Source organism: Papaver somniferum, chromosome 10 (genome assembly GCF_003573695.1).
Source record: "Papaver somniferum cultivar HN1 chromosome 10, ASM357369v1, whole genome shotgun sequence".
In the NCBI taxonomy this organism is placed as follows: Eukaryota; Viridiplantae; Streptophyta; class Magnoliopsida; order Ranunculales; family Papaveraceae; genus Papaver; species Papaver somniferum.
In genome coordinates this window covers 41,327,980-41,342,756 of record NC_039367.1, presented here as the reverse complement: position 1 = coordinate 41,342,756, position 14,777 = coordinate 41,327,980, and the positions used below count along the sequence as shown (strand labels likewise).

Genomic DNA, 14,777 nt, shown 5'->3' with positions numbered 1-14,777 from the left:
TACAAAAGGAACAAAAGGGTTTTAAGAAATTTTATCTACTGGATTATATAAAAAATTCACCATACACTAACAATCTAAAGAGTTGAGGATCAACCCAAAAGACAAAGTGTAGAGGTTTCAACAGCTTCACACAAATATAACAGGAAATAAACGCAAGTGAAACTGTGAAACAAAATGAGCTACCCCCAAACCTGGATTTTTCAACGGATAAAATTTTGGAAACAAAATCTCGCAGTTTTGGGGGTTCATCATGTACAAGGTCTAACTCAAAGTGAACTGTGCTAGGGACGGGCAAACATGCTAATTCCAACTGTGGTTCCTCAAAGTATTATACTTAAGCAAAATAGTCCAAAAGGACTTGGGAAGCACACAGTTCCAAACCTAGATTAGGGACTCTCAGAAAATCGGTTTGACAATATGGGTACAAACCAAATCTAGGTTGGGTGGAAGGCCATCAGATTGTGACTTATGTAGGACGATAGGCACATCATTACTAATCACATCAACATCTCCTAAGTCTTCTACACGTGTCACAACATGCTCACAATCATCAAACAAATTCAAGATCACAATCAGATCATCATCATCAACAAATTATTCTCATGCATCGGCAAATCAGGAGAAATATCACAATGTGACCTAGGTAGAGAATCAGACACATCAATATATTTTCATGCATATACATTAGTGTCTACAGAAGATTCAACTATTCCTATGTCATGCTCATCTTCACAGAATAATTGTACGAATCCCATGTCAATATCAAAATCATATGAATTACAATGAGTATTAGAAAAAACAACATTCATGAAGGTCGAGGGCGAGAAGCCATATGTTATTGAACCAACAGGTTCCACAATATTTTCATGTTCTTCTAACATATCATCATAATCATCATCATGGTAGCATGCATATTGGTCCTCATTAACAGTGGTGGTGTCATTAGTCGATTCATGTTCCTCTAAATTAGGTTCATATTCAACATCATTTACATGAATGGGACTAGACACTTCATTAGGGACAACATACATTTCCTCATGAATTTCCTCCTTTTGTAGGTGAAGCAAAATCTGATCTAAATATGCATGAATTCGTGATGTAGATCTATCAAAGTTTTGCTTACTGAGTCTTAAAGCTTCTGTGGTGGAGTCTAAATTCATGGGAGTACAAAATTCTTCATGTTCAAATTGTGGTGAATGGTACATGTGTGCATGGTCATTAGGGTTTACAAAATATTGATCGCAACCCTCAAAGGATTGATTATGGTCCCAATGACTACCATTCTCACAATTTATGGGCATTTCATACCTTGGATTTTCTCTAGATTGCCTAAAATTATGCAAAATATGACAATTCTCAACAGGGTGGTCTAAACTACCACATGCGGGACATGCATAGATTTCAGGTTGCCTAAGAAAATTAGATGTGACAGATTCCTCATGTGATTGCATTTCTAAAGCTGCGATTCGAGCTTCTAATTGATCGATCAGTGATGATTGTGTGAGTGAGGCACTAGCAAAATGTTCATTTTCACGTTTGGTGATGATGCATGTGTGAATAGTCATTAGGGTTCATGTATTGAGGCTCGGGACTTTGAAAATGTCCATAATAATTCCTATAACTATTGACATCATGGTCTATGGGAGGTTCATAACGTGGAGTATGTCCATACGCAAGTTCTCTAAGGGATTTGTTGTATTCCCCAACTGTAGACCAAGATCTAGACATGATTGGGCTCAAAAGCTAAGTAACTATGTTACAAAGCCCAAAATTTGGTTTTTAATGGGTTTGGATTTTTGGGAAAAATTTGGTTTTTATGGGTAACATTTGGTTTTGTCGGGTTTGAAAAAGAAATTTGGTTTTTAATGGGTTTTAGAAAATTTGGACTTAATGGGAAAAAAAACACTTTGGTTTATTGGGTTTTGAAAACTTTGGTTTTATGGGATAAAAGGCCAAGCCCACTGTTGGGTTTTGGAAAAATTGTTGTGAAACAGAGCCCAACTCTCGGCCTAGAGTTTGGGTACACGGCCCACTAACGACTTCAGCAAGCCCAGAAACTAACGAAGCCCAGCTGAGTTGGTAGGTTCAGTTAAACTTGTTTAGGTTGTTTGTTGGGTTTTTGAAACCCAAAATTTTGATAGGGACAATCCCACAGTTAAGCTCAAATACAAACCCAAAAGTTAACTTAACTTACAAGCCCAACAAAAAAATGGAAAAAATTATTACAAGCCCACAAATTAAAAATGGAAGCCCACAGGTTGGGTTCTCTTAATGGGTTTAGGCTTACTTGCTTAAGCACAGCCCAACTGCTCAGTTTGGTTGCAAAAGCCCAGTTGGGCTTTGGATCACAGCAACAGCAGCTCCAGCAGGAGGTAGCAGCAGGAGAAGCATCTCATCAGCACCACAAGCAGTAGCTGAACAGGGGCAATGTTGCAGGCTTGGCAGCAGCAGCTCTACAGGTTCAGCACAGAAGCAAGCTGCACAGGCCGGCAGCACAGGGAAGAGGAAGAAAGTAGCAGCAAGTGGCAGGCCCAGCTGCAACTCAATCAGCAGCAACAGCAAGGGCTCAGCCAAGCAAAACAGAGTCACAAAAGCACAGCAACAGGAGCACCTGGAAAGCTCAACAGAAGCTGTCAAGAACAGCAAGAACAACAAGGGAAAATGATGCAAATATGAAAATGCAAGTTATGATGCACTAAATGCTTATACTAAGATGCAAAGACTTCACTACACGACACCAAGTCCCCGGCAACGGCGCCAAAAACTTGGTGTCACGCGGTAAGTATTCCCGCCTGTCACGCGGGTGACCCGGGGACTCGGCAACGGCGCCAAAAACTTGGTGGGTTTTATAAACAACCTACAAATTGACCTGCAAGTATACATGGTCAATTGTATCTAGAATGGGAAGAAAGGGAAAGTCCACAGGGACAAGGGGGAGCAAATGTTGTTTTCTAGCTTCTCTAGCTGCTTCCTAAGCTAACATGGAGCTGAATGGACTGATGTATGAGAGCTGAATGGGGGCAGTAAACAGTGAGTGAAACAAGTAAAGATTGTGGTGTTAAGACACCACTGTGAGCATAAGGGGAAAACAAACAGTGAGAAATGAAGGTAAAATAAATGAAAGAAAACAGAAAACAAGCAAAACATTTGAAGATGGAAGTGTATGGAGATGGATGAGAATTCTCTTTCACCTAGCTAGTTCACCTAGGTTAACCTTGTCATGTGTCTAGTTAACTACCTAAAATCCTTAGATTAACCCCTAGCATTGCCTATCTGATTAAAGCATAAACAATCACAGGTCATTTAGGTTCCTAGGTTTCTAACTAATATGGTTTGTTCATCCCTTAGATTATTACTAACTCCTAGCATTAATGGTCTGTTTAAAGCACCACTAATCACAAGCCAGTGAACCCTTGGAATGTCACTAACCTAAGTGTTTTGAGCTCAACAGGGTCTAACCCAAATGGCTGACCAACATGGTTCAATGGTCTTCTCTAATATTTAAACAGGAAATTAAACTAACTAACATGTGAGAAACAAAAATTGAAAGATGGAATTAAACAGCAAAGAACAAATATGAACAGAAATTGAAGAACCCTAAATTGCTTTGAAATGGAAATTGAAATGAAATTAACCCAATTAGGGGGTATCTCGGATGACCCAAGAACCCCTTTTGCATTCTCTACAGCTTCCCTTTTATAGTTTTTCAAAAATACAAAACCCTAATTCGAAACCCTAATTTTTTGGGGAAAATCAAATTCTCTCACCAATTTCCTGAATTGAGATCGACCCATGCTTTGGGTATGTCCCCTCTGCTCTTCTGAAGCTTTTCCTGCCCTCAATTTTGTCTTCTCCTCGCTGTTGGTGAAACCCTAGCTCGAGCTTTCTTGTCAAACCCACACCTAGGGTTCAGAGATGTGAATTTGGAAAGAAGACTAGGCTAGGGAGAGATGTCGTGGTGTTGTCGGTGGTTGTGTGGTTCGAGAAGAAGGTGTAGCTAGTGGAGGTGATGGAGTTGCAGAACTTTGGAGCAGCTCTCTGCAGTTTGGGGAAGATGAGAAGAAGAACTCGATGGAGAAGAAGGGTCCGTTTGGTTAGGGGTATAGGGTTCTGATGCTAGGGTGTGAGGCGGGTGTATCAAAGGTTGATGTCAGAGACTGAAAAGCGACGGATCAACAAACTAGATGGAATCGAACGGCATCAAGGATACGGGATTAAGCGACCGTTGGATTGCGATATACAACGAAGCTAACGACTCCAGATGGGGTTAGGTACTATGTTGGTTGACAGGAGCTTTGGATTTTGATGCACAATGATGAGGTGGCCGTTGGATGATGAGATGGATCCAATCTGACGGCTCTCATGGAAATGGGTATGGATAATGGAAATGGATTTGGGTAAGAGTTTTGGGCCTTGGGTATGCCAAGCCCATATCTTCTTTAAGAACAATTCTTCCTCTTCAAGCCCACTTCTAATTGATCCGGCTCTTGCAAACATCATTCTTCGCTTCCTCCTAGCGGGAGTCTTTGCCGTTCCTTTGCTCTTTTTGCTCCGTGAGTTAACCAGGCTTTATTTAGTACCTAAAAATGCAAAATTAATTAAGAAAAGTATTTATTCTTGAAAACAACGAAAACACAGAATATGGGATAAAATATAGAATTAATGCACAAAAGATGAGTTAAATGCCAAGAAAAATATATAGAAATATGCACTTTTTTTAGCACTCATCACGCATCAAAATGTGTCGAGGAAATAACTCTCAAAGACTACTCCGGAGAAACTGTGGCTGCATTCATCAAGGAGCATATTATTTACAGGTTTGGCGCGCCTATGATAATTAGAGCAGACAATGCCAAGTCGTTCGTAAACAAGGATGTAATAGACCTGCTTCGCCAATAAAACATAAGGCTACATACCTCGACCCCCTACTACCCCCAGGGGAACGGGCAAGCGGAAGCAACTAACAAAACGCGCATTCGAGTCCTGAGCAGAACAGTGCATGATCATCACAGAGAATGGCACGAACTATTACCTCTTGCATTGTGGGTATACAGGATCTCGAAGCGTAGTTCCACGGGAACGTCACCCTATTCTCTAGTCTATGGAAAAGATGCGATACTACTAGCGGAAATAGCGGTCTCGTCCGCAAGGGTAGCGATGGCCAGTCATACTACTTCAGATGAAGTAAGATGTTTCGCCCATTTAGACACGATAGAGGAGAGGAGAGCACGAGCGGAGCGGTTCGCAGAAGCTTACAGGGAGAGCATAACCAATTATTACAACTAGAGCGTAAAGGAAAGAACCTTCAAGGTGGACGACCTGGTCCTCAAAATTGCCCCTCACGTACAGAGTAATGCCAGCACTGGTAAATTTGTTGCGAACTGGGAGGGCCCATTCAAAATAAGAAAGGTGGCAGAGAGTGGATACTATAAGCTATGGCGAATGAATGGTACCAAGGTCAAATCACCCATCAATAGCAAATGGTTGAAGTTCTATGCATAAATCACTTGATGTAAAAGAACTCGCGCTGAATAATAAAGGTTAAGCTATCAATGATGGTTTGAAAATTTACAGCAGGATACAGGAATGTCAAAGGCACCCGTTCGGCTGACAAATCTACAAAGGCTACGGGAATGCCAAAGGCGCCCGGTCGGCTGACAAATGTACAAAATGATACGGGAATGTCAAAGACGCCCGGTCGTCTGACAAATCTACAAAAGGCTACGGGAATTCCAAAGGCGCCCGGTCGGCTGACGAATCTACAAAAGTCTACAGGAATGCCAAAGGAGCCCGGTCGGCTGAAGAATCTACAAAAGTCTACGGGAATGCCAAAGGCGCCCGGTCGACTGACGAATCAAAAAAGGCTACGGGAATTCCAAAGGTGCCCGGTCGGCTGACGAATGTACAAAAGGCTACGGGAATGCCAAAGGCGCCCGGTCAGCTGACAAATCTACAAAATACTACGGAAACGCCAAAAATGCCCGGTCGACTGACAAATCTACAAAAGGATACGGGAATGCGAAAGGCACCCAATAGGACAGTCCACAAAAAGAGAGAGCATGCGCGTTTAACCTACGCCCTACCCACCCCATCTATCTGAAAAAGGAAAGGAGGGAGTAGGCACGTTTAACCAACGCCCTACCCACCCCATCTACCTAAAAAAAAAGAGAGAGTCGGCGCGTTTATCCAACTCCCTACCCACTCCGCCTATCTGAAAAAGGAAAGGAGGGAGTAGGCGCGTTTAACCAACGCCCTACCTATCCCATTTACCTAAAAAAAAGGTGAGAGTCTGCGCGTTTAACCAACGCCCTACCTACCCCGCCTATCTGAAAAAAGAGGGAATAAGCGCGTTTAACCTACGTTCTACCTAGCCACCCGTCTATCTGAAAAAACAAAAATAATAAATTGAGAGAGTAGGTGCGTTTAAGCTACGCCCTACCCACTCCGCCTGTCTGAAAAAGGAAAGGAGAGAGTATGCGCGTTTAATCAACGCCCTACCCACCCCATCTACCTAAAAAAAAAAAGAGAGAGTCGGCGCGTTTAACCAACGCCCTACCCACTCTGCCTATCTGATAAAAGAGGAAATAGGCGCGTTTAACCTATGTTCTACCTATCCACCCTATCTACCTGAAAAAAGAAAAGAGGGAGTAGGCGCGTTTACCCTACGCTCTACCCACCCCACCCCATCTATCTGAAAAAACAAAGTAGGGAGCAGGCGCGTTTAACCTACGCCCTACCTACCCATCCCATCTATCTGCAAAAAAGAAGAAGAGGGAATAGGCGTGTTTAACTCACGCACTACTATCCATTCGAAAAATCTGTGTGGCTCGTGAACCAGATCGGTATGCATACTGGTATGCAAACCATTATTGAACTGTGGTTACAAAACCGGGTATGTTTCCAAAGCGGTACACAAACTTAAACAATTTTGTGTTCCTGAACTCGGTAGTGTTTCCAAACCGGTACGCAAACCGATTTAGTTATGTGAACTACGGAACCGGGACAGTCTTAAGGTTTCCAAACTGGTACGCAAACCTAAAAAGTTCTGTGAACTGCGGAACCTTGGTTTGGTGGAAAGTTTGCAAACCAGTACGCAAGCATAAAAATTTATGTGAACTCCAGAACTTTGGTTTTGGTTTAAAGTTTCCAAATCGGTATGCTTACTGTGACTGAACCGACTTACGAACGGCAATGGTATTTGTACCTTGCACACCTACTATTCATGTCGATTATATTTTCATGTGTGTTTAAATTATTCTATGAGATAATTAGCATTTGATTAATTCTCTAAAAACACTACACTTATTTGATCACATGTTTGAGACTCGAGTTAATGTCTTATGTGTTCATGAAAATGAAAATTAAGCTTTGAAGTTCAAACCGGCTAGTTTCGGCTAACCATGTTGAACATAGTCTTTGTACATGGTTCGGACGTTACGGTTTCACCTAACCAGAGTGTATATCTTGTTTATGTAAATCAGATTCAAAGATTCATCTAACAATGGATATTGTTTGCGGTACCAAACTATCTTAGCTTAAACCTAAAGCAACTTATGCTTTGAATGTCTAAAAAGCGGACTGGGATCTATGAATCCCGACACTACTTTTTGGTGTTTCCAAGTTGTATCTGGAGTCGCCCTCTCCGGAAACCCTTTTAGGGTTTGGAGAATATAAAGTCTTCATAGGGATTCGTGAATCCAAGTCCAGTTATCTTTCCTTGATAACTTGAGTATCCTGATCTTGATTGTTTGTAGAGCTTACTCCATCGATCATGATTGATAGAAATCCTCAAAGTTCTTTTCGTCTCAAACTTTGTTGATTCCACAAGTTTTATACTTGTGAGGTAAATAATAATCTAGGATGCACTTTGGGTTGCATAAGTCCGGATTTGGAGGTTAGCTAGAATTTGTCTATTGTTATCGATTTATAATTGAAATATCACAGGTTGTGTGTTGATCAATCATAGTAGATACATCCGACCTAGTTCGTTGGATATGACTTGATTGATTCTTGGACATTGGTCTTTGGTACCTTCCAGGTAATCTCTTTGTGATTAGGTTCACGGACTTGTTTCTGTAAATGTTCTAATTGCAAGAGAAAGATATATAACTCTAGATATTATTCCTTGATTGAGTTTAACTCTCGGAGTTATATTGAGTTTGTCCATACAGATTTCTTAAGAAAATAGTGGTGGTGTATTTTGGTACCCCCGCGTTTTCAGTTGTGACTCAAACTTAAAAGTCCTAAGTGTTTATGAAAATAATTAAGCTTATGGTTCAATCGGCTAGCTGTTTGTGAAAAATGTCTTTGTACACGGTTCGGTTACGGTTCATCCTAACCAGAGTGTATATCCTGATATGTAAATCACATTTCAAAGATTCATCTAATAATGGATATTGTTTGCTTGGTTCCAAAGCTATCTTAGCTTAAACCTAAAGTAACCTGTACTTTGAAAGTCTATAAAAGGGGAACCTCAAACAACTGAGATCTTTGAATCCCAACACTACTTTTGTGTGTCCTCCTAGAGTCGTCCTCTTCCTAAAACCCTTTTAGGGTTTAGCGACTAAAAGGACTTCATAGGGATTCGTGAATCTAGGTCCAGCTATCTGTTATCTTGATAGCTCGAGTATCCTGATTTTGAGCTTGATCCATCAATCAAGATACATAGAAATCACAAAGTTCTCTACATCTCAGAATTTGTGAGGTGAATAATAATCTAGGTTGCTCTTCGGGAAGCATAAGTCCGGATTTTGAGGTTAGATAGACTTCGTCTATTGCTATCGATTTCCAGTCTCACCTTGATCTACAATCAAAAAGGAAATTACACATATATGCTTATATGTGGGAGGCAGATTGGTTTAAAGTCTTCAATTGAGTTGAAGCAACTCTTAGGCGGTAAATGACGTGAGCTAAGGAAATCATTTGCGCAGAGTTTTGCTGGGATTCAAGAGGCGTAAGGAGCGCGACTGTAACTGAATTGCAATGAGGATTTAATTCGGTCTCAACTAAATTCCAATCTGAAGTTAATTTGTAGTAGGCTAGTGTCTGTAGTGGCTTAATACAGTGGACTAGGTCGCGGGGTTATTATGCATTTGCGGTTTCCTCGTCAAAAAAACTTTCGGTGTCTGTGTTATTTCTTTTCTGCATTATATTGTTTATCTTTATAATAGAAGTATCACAAGTTGTACGTAAATCAATAAAGTAGATACATTCATCCTTGTTTGTTGGTTACGACTTGATTGATTACTTGGAAATTGATCTTTGGGATCGCCCAAGCACTCTCACACGTAAATCAGGTTCACGGACTAGTCTCTGTAAACTTTCTGATTGTGAGAGAAAGAGATATAACTCTAGATATTATTCCTTGATTAAGATTCATTAAGTTGAACTCTCGGAATTGTATTTAAGTTTGTCCATACAGATTGCCTAAGAAAAAATTGGTGGTGTATTTTGGTACCCCGCATTTTCAGAACCGATACCGTTTTTTAGACGATTTTGGTACCGAAATTAGTGGAACCAATACCGATAAAAATGCCATAATCTTACTAAGTTTGGTCTAAACCTAATTTTTAATATGAAGTTTTTGTTAATCTTATATTAATATCTAAATTCATAATTATACGTAAAACAAATGGGAAATAAAATATATTCGAAATTCAGTCAGGTAGATTAGGGCTAAATATACCAAAAACAAAAAGGACGTATATCTTCCACCCGAGATCCGATGAGTACTTACCGGGCAGGACCAATTAGAAATTGAGAGATAATAGTTCCTAGGCAATGCTACCCGTCTGGTTACTGACGGGTGTAATACTAGAAATCTAAATGAAAACCAAAATCGAATGTAGGTTTTGTTCTGGGTAATTATTCAATAACACCCCTACAGTACAAAGGGTGGAAAAACTAAGGGACTCCGCCGATTGAAATTTTGAATCTTAATTTCGTCATACTCACATACTAGTACAACATTTATTTCGTCCATAACAATAAAAAATACCTTTCTCAACCTAAAAAATACCTTTCTCAACCTAAAAAAGCACGATTACTAGTGTGAGTACCAATTTTGTTAGGGCTCGTACCAATCCACATAAAACAACACATTCCTGACTATAAGCCCTTTGGATTGGTAGCAGTACCCGCCTTTATTAATCGTGTAAAAGAGAAAGGGACAATCAAATTCTTTTGCATCGGGTTTCACCAAGTTATTTGTTAAATCATATTACAGCAACTACTCTGCAATGCTGATAAGATCATAGAATGTTAGCATTGAAGATTAATATTACGTCTATTTCATAGATTCTCTATGAATTAGGGATATTGTCATCTTTAATTGGGTATGGCCCATGTAATTACTGCCACAATTGAACTGAATTGTCATATATATACAAGAGAAATTTTTTAAACTAATGTTGTTGGGACCACCAAAAATTAATTAAATGACATATTAATTAACCGATAAATTAATAATTACTAATATACAACTTCTTAACTTACAGATACATCTACTATCAACTTATTTTATAAATAGTAGATAATATTAAAATCTTCAAAGCACCCTTCAATCTCCCACTTTGGTTTGTTGTTATGGATGCTACACCATTTTCAATTATTAGCAACGCCCTCTGGCTGTTGCTGACTGATGTCGCAACGGTACATCCGTATTGCAAAACAGCGTTTTGCAATTATTCGCAACGACAAACGCTCCGTTGCGACTCTTGGTCAGCAACGGGGATCCACAACGGACGTTGCCATTGCTACGTTGGTTATTCGCAACCAAATTCTGCCGTTGCTAAGCTTTTTTAGGAACAGAAAAAAAAAAGGCTCAGAATGAAGCCATGGCTTAAAAGGAAGCTGTGGCTTTGATTCCAAGGCTAACCCCTACGGTCTTCTAATCTAGCAGCTAGATTGGTCATCCACGTCAGTTAGGGCAACCTCCTAAGTCCTATGAGATGGCTAATCTAGCAGCTAGATTAGAAGACCACGTCAGCGAGTCCACCATCTAGCGCTGAACGGTTCAGCGCTTTAAATCTCAGCCGTTGGATCAGAAAATTTTCTCCCAGCGCTGAATGGTTCAGCGTTTTGGTTACTTTTTGAGCGCTAAACAGTTCATCTTTTGAAACTAGCTGCTAGTTGAACTGCGGGCAAACGTTAGGAGAGAGAAGTAACAGGTACAGGTGTTAACTTTTTTCCCACACTTATTTTTTGATTTTCAACACTTTTTGGCCAATCTAGTAGCTCAATCTAGCCCATAGGGGTTAGCCTAAGCCACGGCTTCATTACTAAGCCACGACTCATAAAATTATGTTTCTCTATGTTATATGTTAACTCAACATCTCTATTAACTGAACACAAAAGTGATGTATATAGCAAAAATTATTATTACTTCAATAGTCTAAAACTTACAATGATAAGCGAAAAAATCAAAACAGTTTACTTCAGATTTCAAAACCAATATTAATAATTGTTCTCATATTCTATTACATAACACAAAGTCTTAACAACAGAGAATGATCATGACAAAGAAGTGTTTAATTTGAAAAAATACTTGGGCTCTATATAATGTCTGCACATAGTCACCAAAATCACTTTGGTGGAAGTTGCCGAAGATGGAGATGATGACACAGCTACTGACCACTCGAGTATTAGGACATCAAGGACCAATGTATCCGCATGCCCTTTAAAACAAGATTACAAATTCAAACTCTAAAACAAGTGGAAGCATATTATGGTAGCGACTAAGAGCCTAAGTCATCTTTATGTAAATCTTCACAAAAATGCTTAAAACATACTCATGCTTAAAACTAGTCCAAGCAGAAAAATGCAAATGCATTGGGAAGTGTTCAAGATATACTTTTTTCTTGCTTCCCCCTCCGGCAATGTACCATTTATTCCCACATAAAATTCCACAGCTACCAGCTCTAGGTGATGGATGGAATCCACGAAGCTTAATTCTTATCCATATCATCTGAGAAGAAAAATTGTAATAAATGAGTTTAATCTGGCTAAATAAGATTCAACCTAGCATCTATTAAGAAACCAAGTTGACTATGCACACTGGCCTCAATTAGTGTTGAAATTCAAATTCAAATAAAAAAGATGCCTAAATTTAAATACCGTTTCAAAATCAAGAGAGTACAAATCATTCATAGTCCTTGATTTTGATGAACCTCTAAAAATGAAAAGGATTCTGTCATCATAGAGGGCAGCCACGTGATTAAATCTTGGAGACGGTCTACTCCCTCTGTAGACAAATACAAACATATCCACGTTTATAGAACCTCGGTAAAGTTGAGAACTGACTAATTCTTGTAACATTATGGGTAACTTAATAACATGGATAAGATCTAGAGTTGTTTGGCGGTCAGTAATTTGCCTGAGAAATTAGTAATGGGTTTTACAAGCTTAAACAAGCCTACCCCAACTTGTTTAAGACTAAAGGCTTGGTTGTTTTACAGGCTCAAACAACTTACGTGTAGTGCAGAGGAAGCCACATCAAAGACTTAAGATCGAACATACGTATATCATTCAATTTTCTTCCTTTAGCATCTTCACCCCTGAAGAGGATCAAAACTGAACCAGCTCTAGTTACACTGTGACCCCTGCGAGAAACCTGAAATGTGGTTTAATCGAACAGTTCAAATAAAAGATTACAAAAGCAAGTATTGGCATATGTCTTAGATAACGTATCACCAAGAAGTTCGTAAGGATAAAAATTTGAAACATTACCGGAACTTCCCCTCTGGCTTCCATAAGTGACCAGCATTCCGTTTCTATATCAAATGCCCATACTGGAAAGCCAAGAAGAGAACATTATATAAGTTGATAACACCATACAAAAGGAAGCATGTCAGTTATGTTCTTAAACCCTTCGAGCCCATTGGGAATTGTTGATAGGTCACAAAAATAAAGCTTGTTAACTGGGTCGCAGCTCTCGTTAATGTACAAAAGAACATGCTGCATATCAAAGTGAAAATGATTCAACAAGTTCTACATATTATAACTAGAAACAACTCTCAATGAGGAGAACTTATCAGTCACGAAGCGCTACTTCTCCTCTCTGAGAGATCAGTTAAGAAACTCAGATTTTGTTTTACAAAATACAAGTGGTGTTAGATATCTTTTAGGGTCCAGGACCATATTGAAGTGGATAAAGCATTTTGTACAATAAAAATAAAGAAGGCACAATGAAACTCTTTAGCATTGAACGTCAATACACCATGTTATCTCGTATGCTTAAGAAACTAGCTTATGGGAATACTATGCATTTACTTCTCTGCAAATTAGTAATATGTATAACTTGTCTAAGGTGTCAAAGCACACATACAACATTTAGTATTCAGATAAAGCCATTAGTGTCGAATTAAGTTTTGCATCAACAGAAAAGCTATAGCGAAAGGCTACAAAAACTAGACATAATCTCAGGTACAGTGTTGGTGATATTACCATCCCATCATCCATAACTTGTGCCCCGAACAAAAACTTGGGATTTTCTGGATTTTTCCAACATAAAACATCTTCAGATTGGTCTATACCCAAGAAGTGATGGTAAAGCTGGTGATTAAGATTTGAATTCGTCTCAGTAAAGATTTTCAACATCCACTTCATCACCTTCCTACAAATATCACAAATACAATTGCAATCATAATCAATAAAATCAAAAAAATTATACCAAAAACGAAAAAAATTTGATTGATCCACTTAGCATAACGTCCTCAACTGGTTCATCCTTGTATTTGTGAGTCCAAGAAATCAATTCGAAAATCTCAAAATTACAGAAAATTGGAAACCCTAATTGAAAATTTTGGTGAAAATAAAATAAAAAATAGAGAATTACCCAATATCACCCTGATCATCTTCATCCATTGATGATGACGTTTGAAGAGGAGACCGTGATCTGGGTTTAGGTTTTTTTCTTCACTTCAAACAAACAAGATGAATCAGAAGAAAAAAAAAACCTAACAAGAGTAAGAAGAAACAAATGGGATTAAACGAAACAAAAAGATAAAATCGTATAGGATTCACAGCTGAAACCCTAGAAATCAAACCCTGTAAACTGAAATGAAAATCTCTAAAATCGTAAAATATTTAAACCCTGTAAACTGAAGTGAAAATATTAAGAAAGAGATTTAAAACCTGGTTGATTTCAGAGCTTCTGTGGAGAGGAGATGAAAGAGAGATGATGTTCTTCAGATCTTCTATGGAGAGGAGATGAAAGAGAGATGAAGTACTAATGAAATAATCTGATTTTATTAATAAATTGTTATTGTTGTTCAGTAAATCAAATTGAAAAAAGGGTAGTAGTAAGATTGGTTTCTAGAGATTTGATTCTTGCGGTTCTTGATTATTAAACCTAAATTGTTGCCTTTCCAATATTACATACATACACTTACAATTAAAACTAATACATAAACTGATAACAAGGGTTTTACTTGGTAACTATTTTGTTATATGGGTTTGAAGTTGAACTCTGAAGATGTTACGAGCAGGCGACGGTAACAGGGGTGGAAGAAATTGGGAGGAGAAAAACAAGACGACGGTGGCCAGTTTAGGTCCTGTGTATATCACTTTGGATTTGATTTGGTTTATTCTGGGCCTGTGTATAAGCTTACGTGTATATAAAAGATTGTGGCCCTGTGTATATCCAAGGTTTTTGCATATGGATAATAAAAGCAAAGATTCTAGACTGACCGCCTTCTCCTAAAAGCAAGTCTTACGGTGGAATCCAAATTATTCCAAGTGTGGAAAAATCATGAAATGCCAAGTCTAGTGGCTTTCAT

At 38.9% G+C, this 14,777-nt stretch overlaps 1 protein-coding gene across 4 annotated transcripts; it reads right to left on the bottom strand.

Moving 5' to 3' along the window:
- Positions 1 to 11,440: 11,440 nt before the first annotated feature.
- LOC113317241 (acyl-CoA-binding domain-containing protein 6-like) lies at positions 11,441 to 14,565 on the bottom strand. Of its 4 annotated transcripts, XM_026565384.1 has the most exons (8): positions 14,134 to 14,565; positions 13,835 to 13,912; positions 13,444 to 13,612; positions 12,727 to 12,788; positions 12,471 to 12,610; positions 12,115 to 12,241; positions 11,852 to 11,965; positions 11,441 to 11,675 (listed from the first exon to the last, which is right to left on the bottom strand). In XM_026565384.1, exons 4-8 carry the CDS (start codon positions 12,748 to 12,750, stop codon positions 11,643 to 11,645), a joined length of 438 nt encoding a protein of 145 aa, XP_026421169.1. In that variant the 5' UTR covers positions 12,751 to 12,788; positions 13,444 to 13,612; positions 13,835 to 13,912; positions 14,134 to 14,565; the 3' UTR covers positions 11,441 to 11,642. The 4 variants fall into 4 exon arrangements, with proteins under 4 accessions (XP_026421169.1, XP_026421167.1, XP_026421166.1 ...); XM_026565382.1 differs by having other exon boundaries at positions 11,441 to 11,965; positions 13,835 to 13,917; XM_026565381.1 differs by having other exon boundaries at positions 11,441 to 11,965.
- Between the last annotated feature and the right edge of the window lie 212 nt (positions 14,566 to 14,777).

What these genes read in the sequence shown, in the direction of transcription:
- LOC113317241 (XM_026565382.1), bottom strand. Translation starts at nt 12,750, where the DNA reads ATGGAAGCCAGAGGGGAAGTTCCG. An exon ending in AAGCCAGAGGGGAAGTTCCG is followed by an intron (nt 12,611 to 12,726) that starts GTAATGTTTCAA and finishes ACCACATTTCAG; the next exon opens with GTTTCTCGCAGGGGTCACAG. An exon ending in TGGCTTCCTCTGCACTACAC is followed by an intron (nt 12,242 to 12,470) that starts GTAAGTTGTTTG and finishes ATTTGTCTACAG; the next exon opens with AGGGAGTAGACCGTCTCCAA.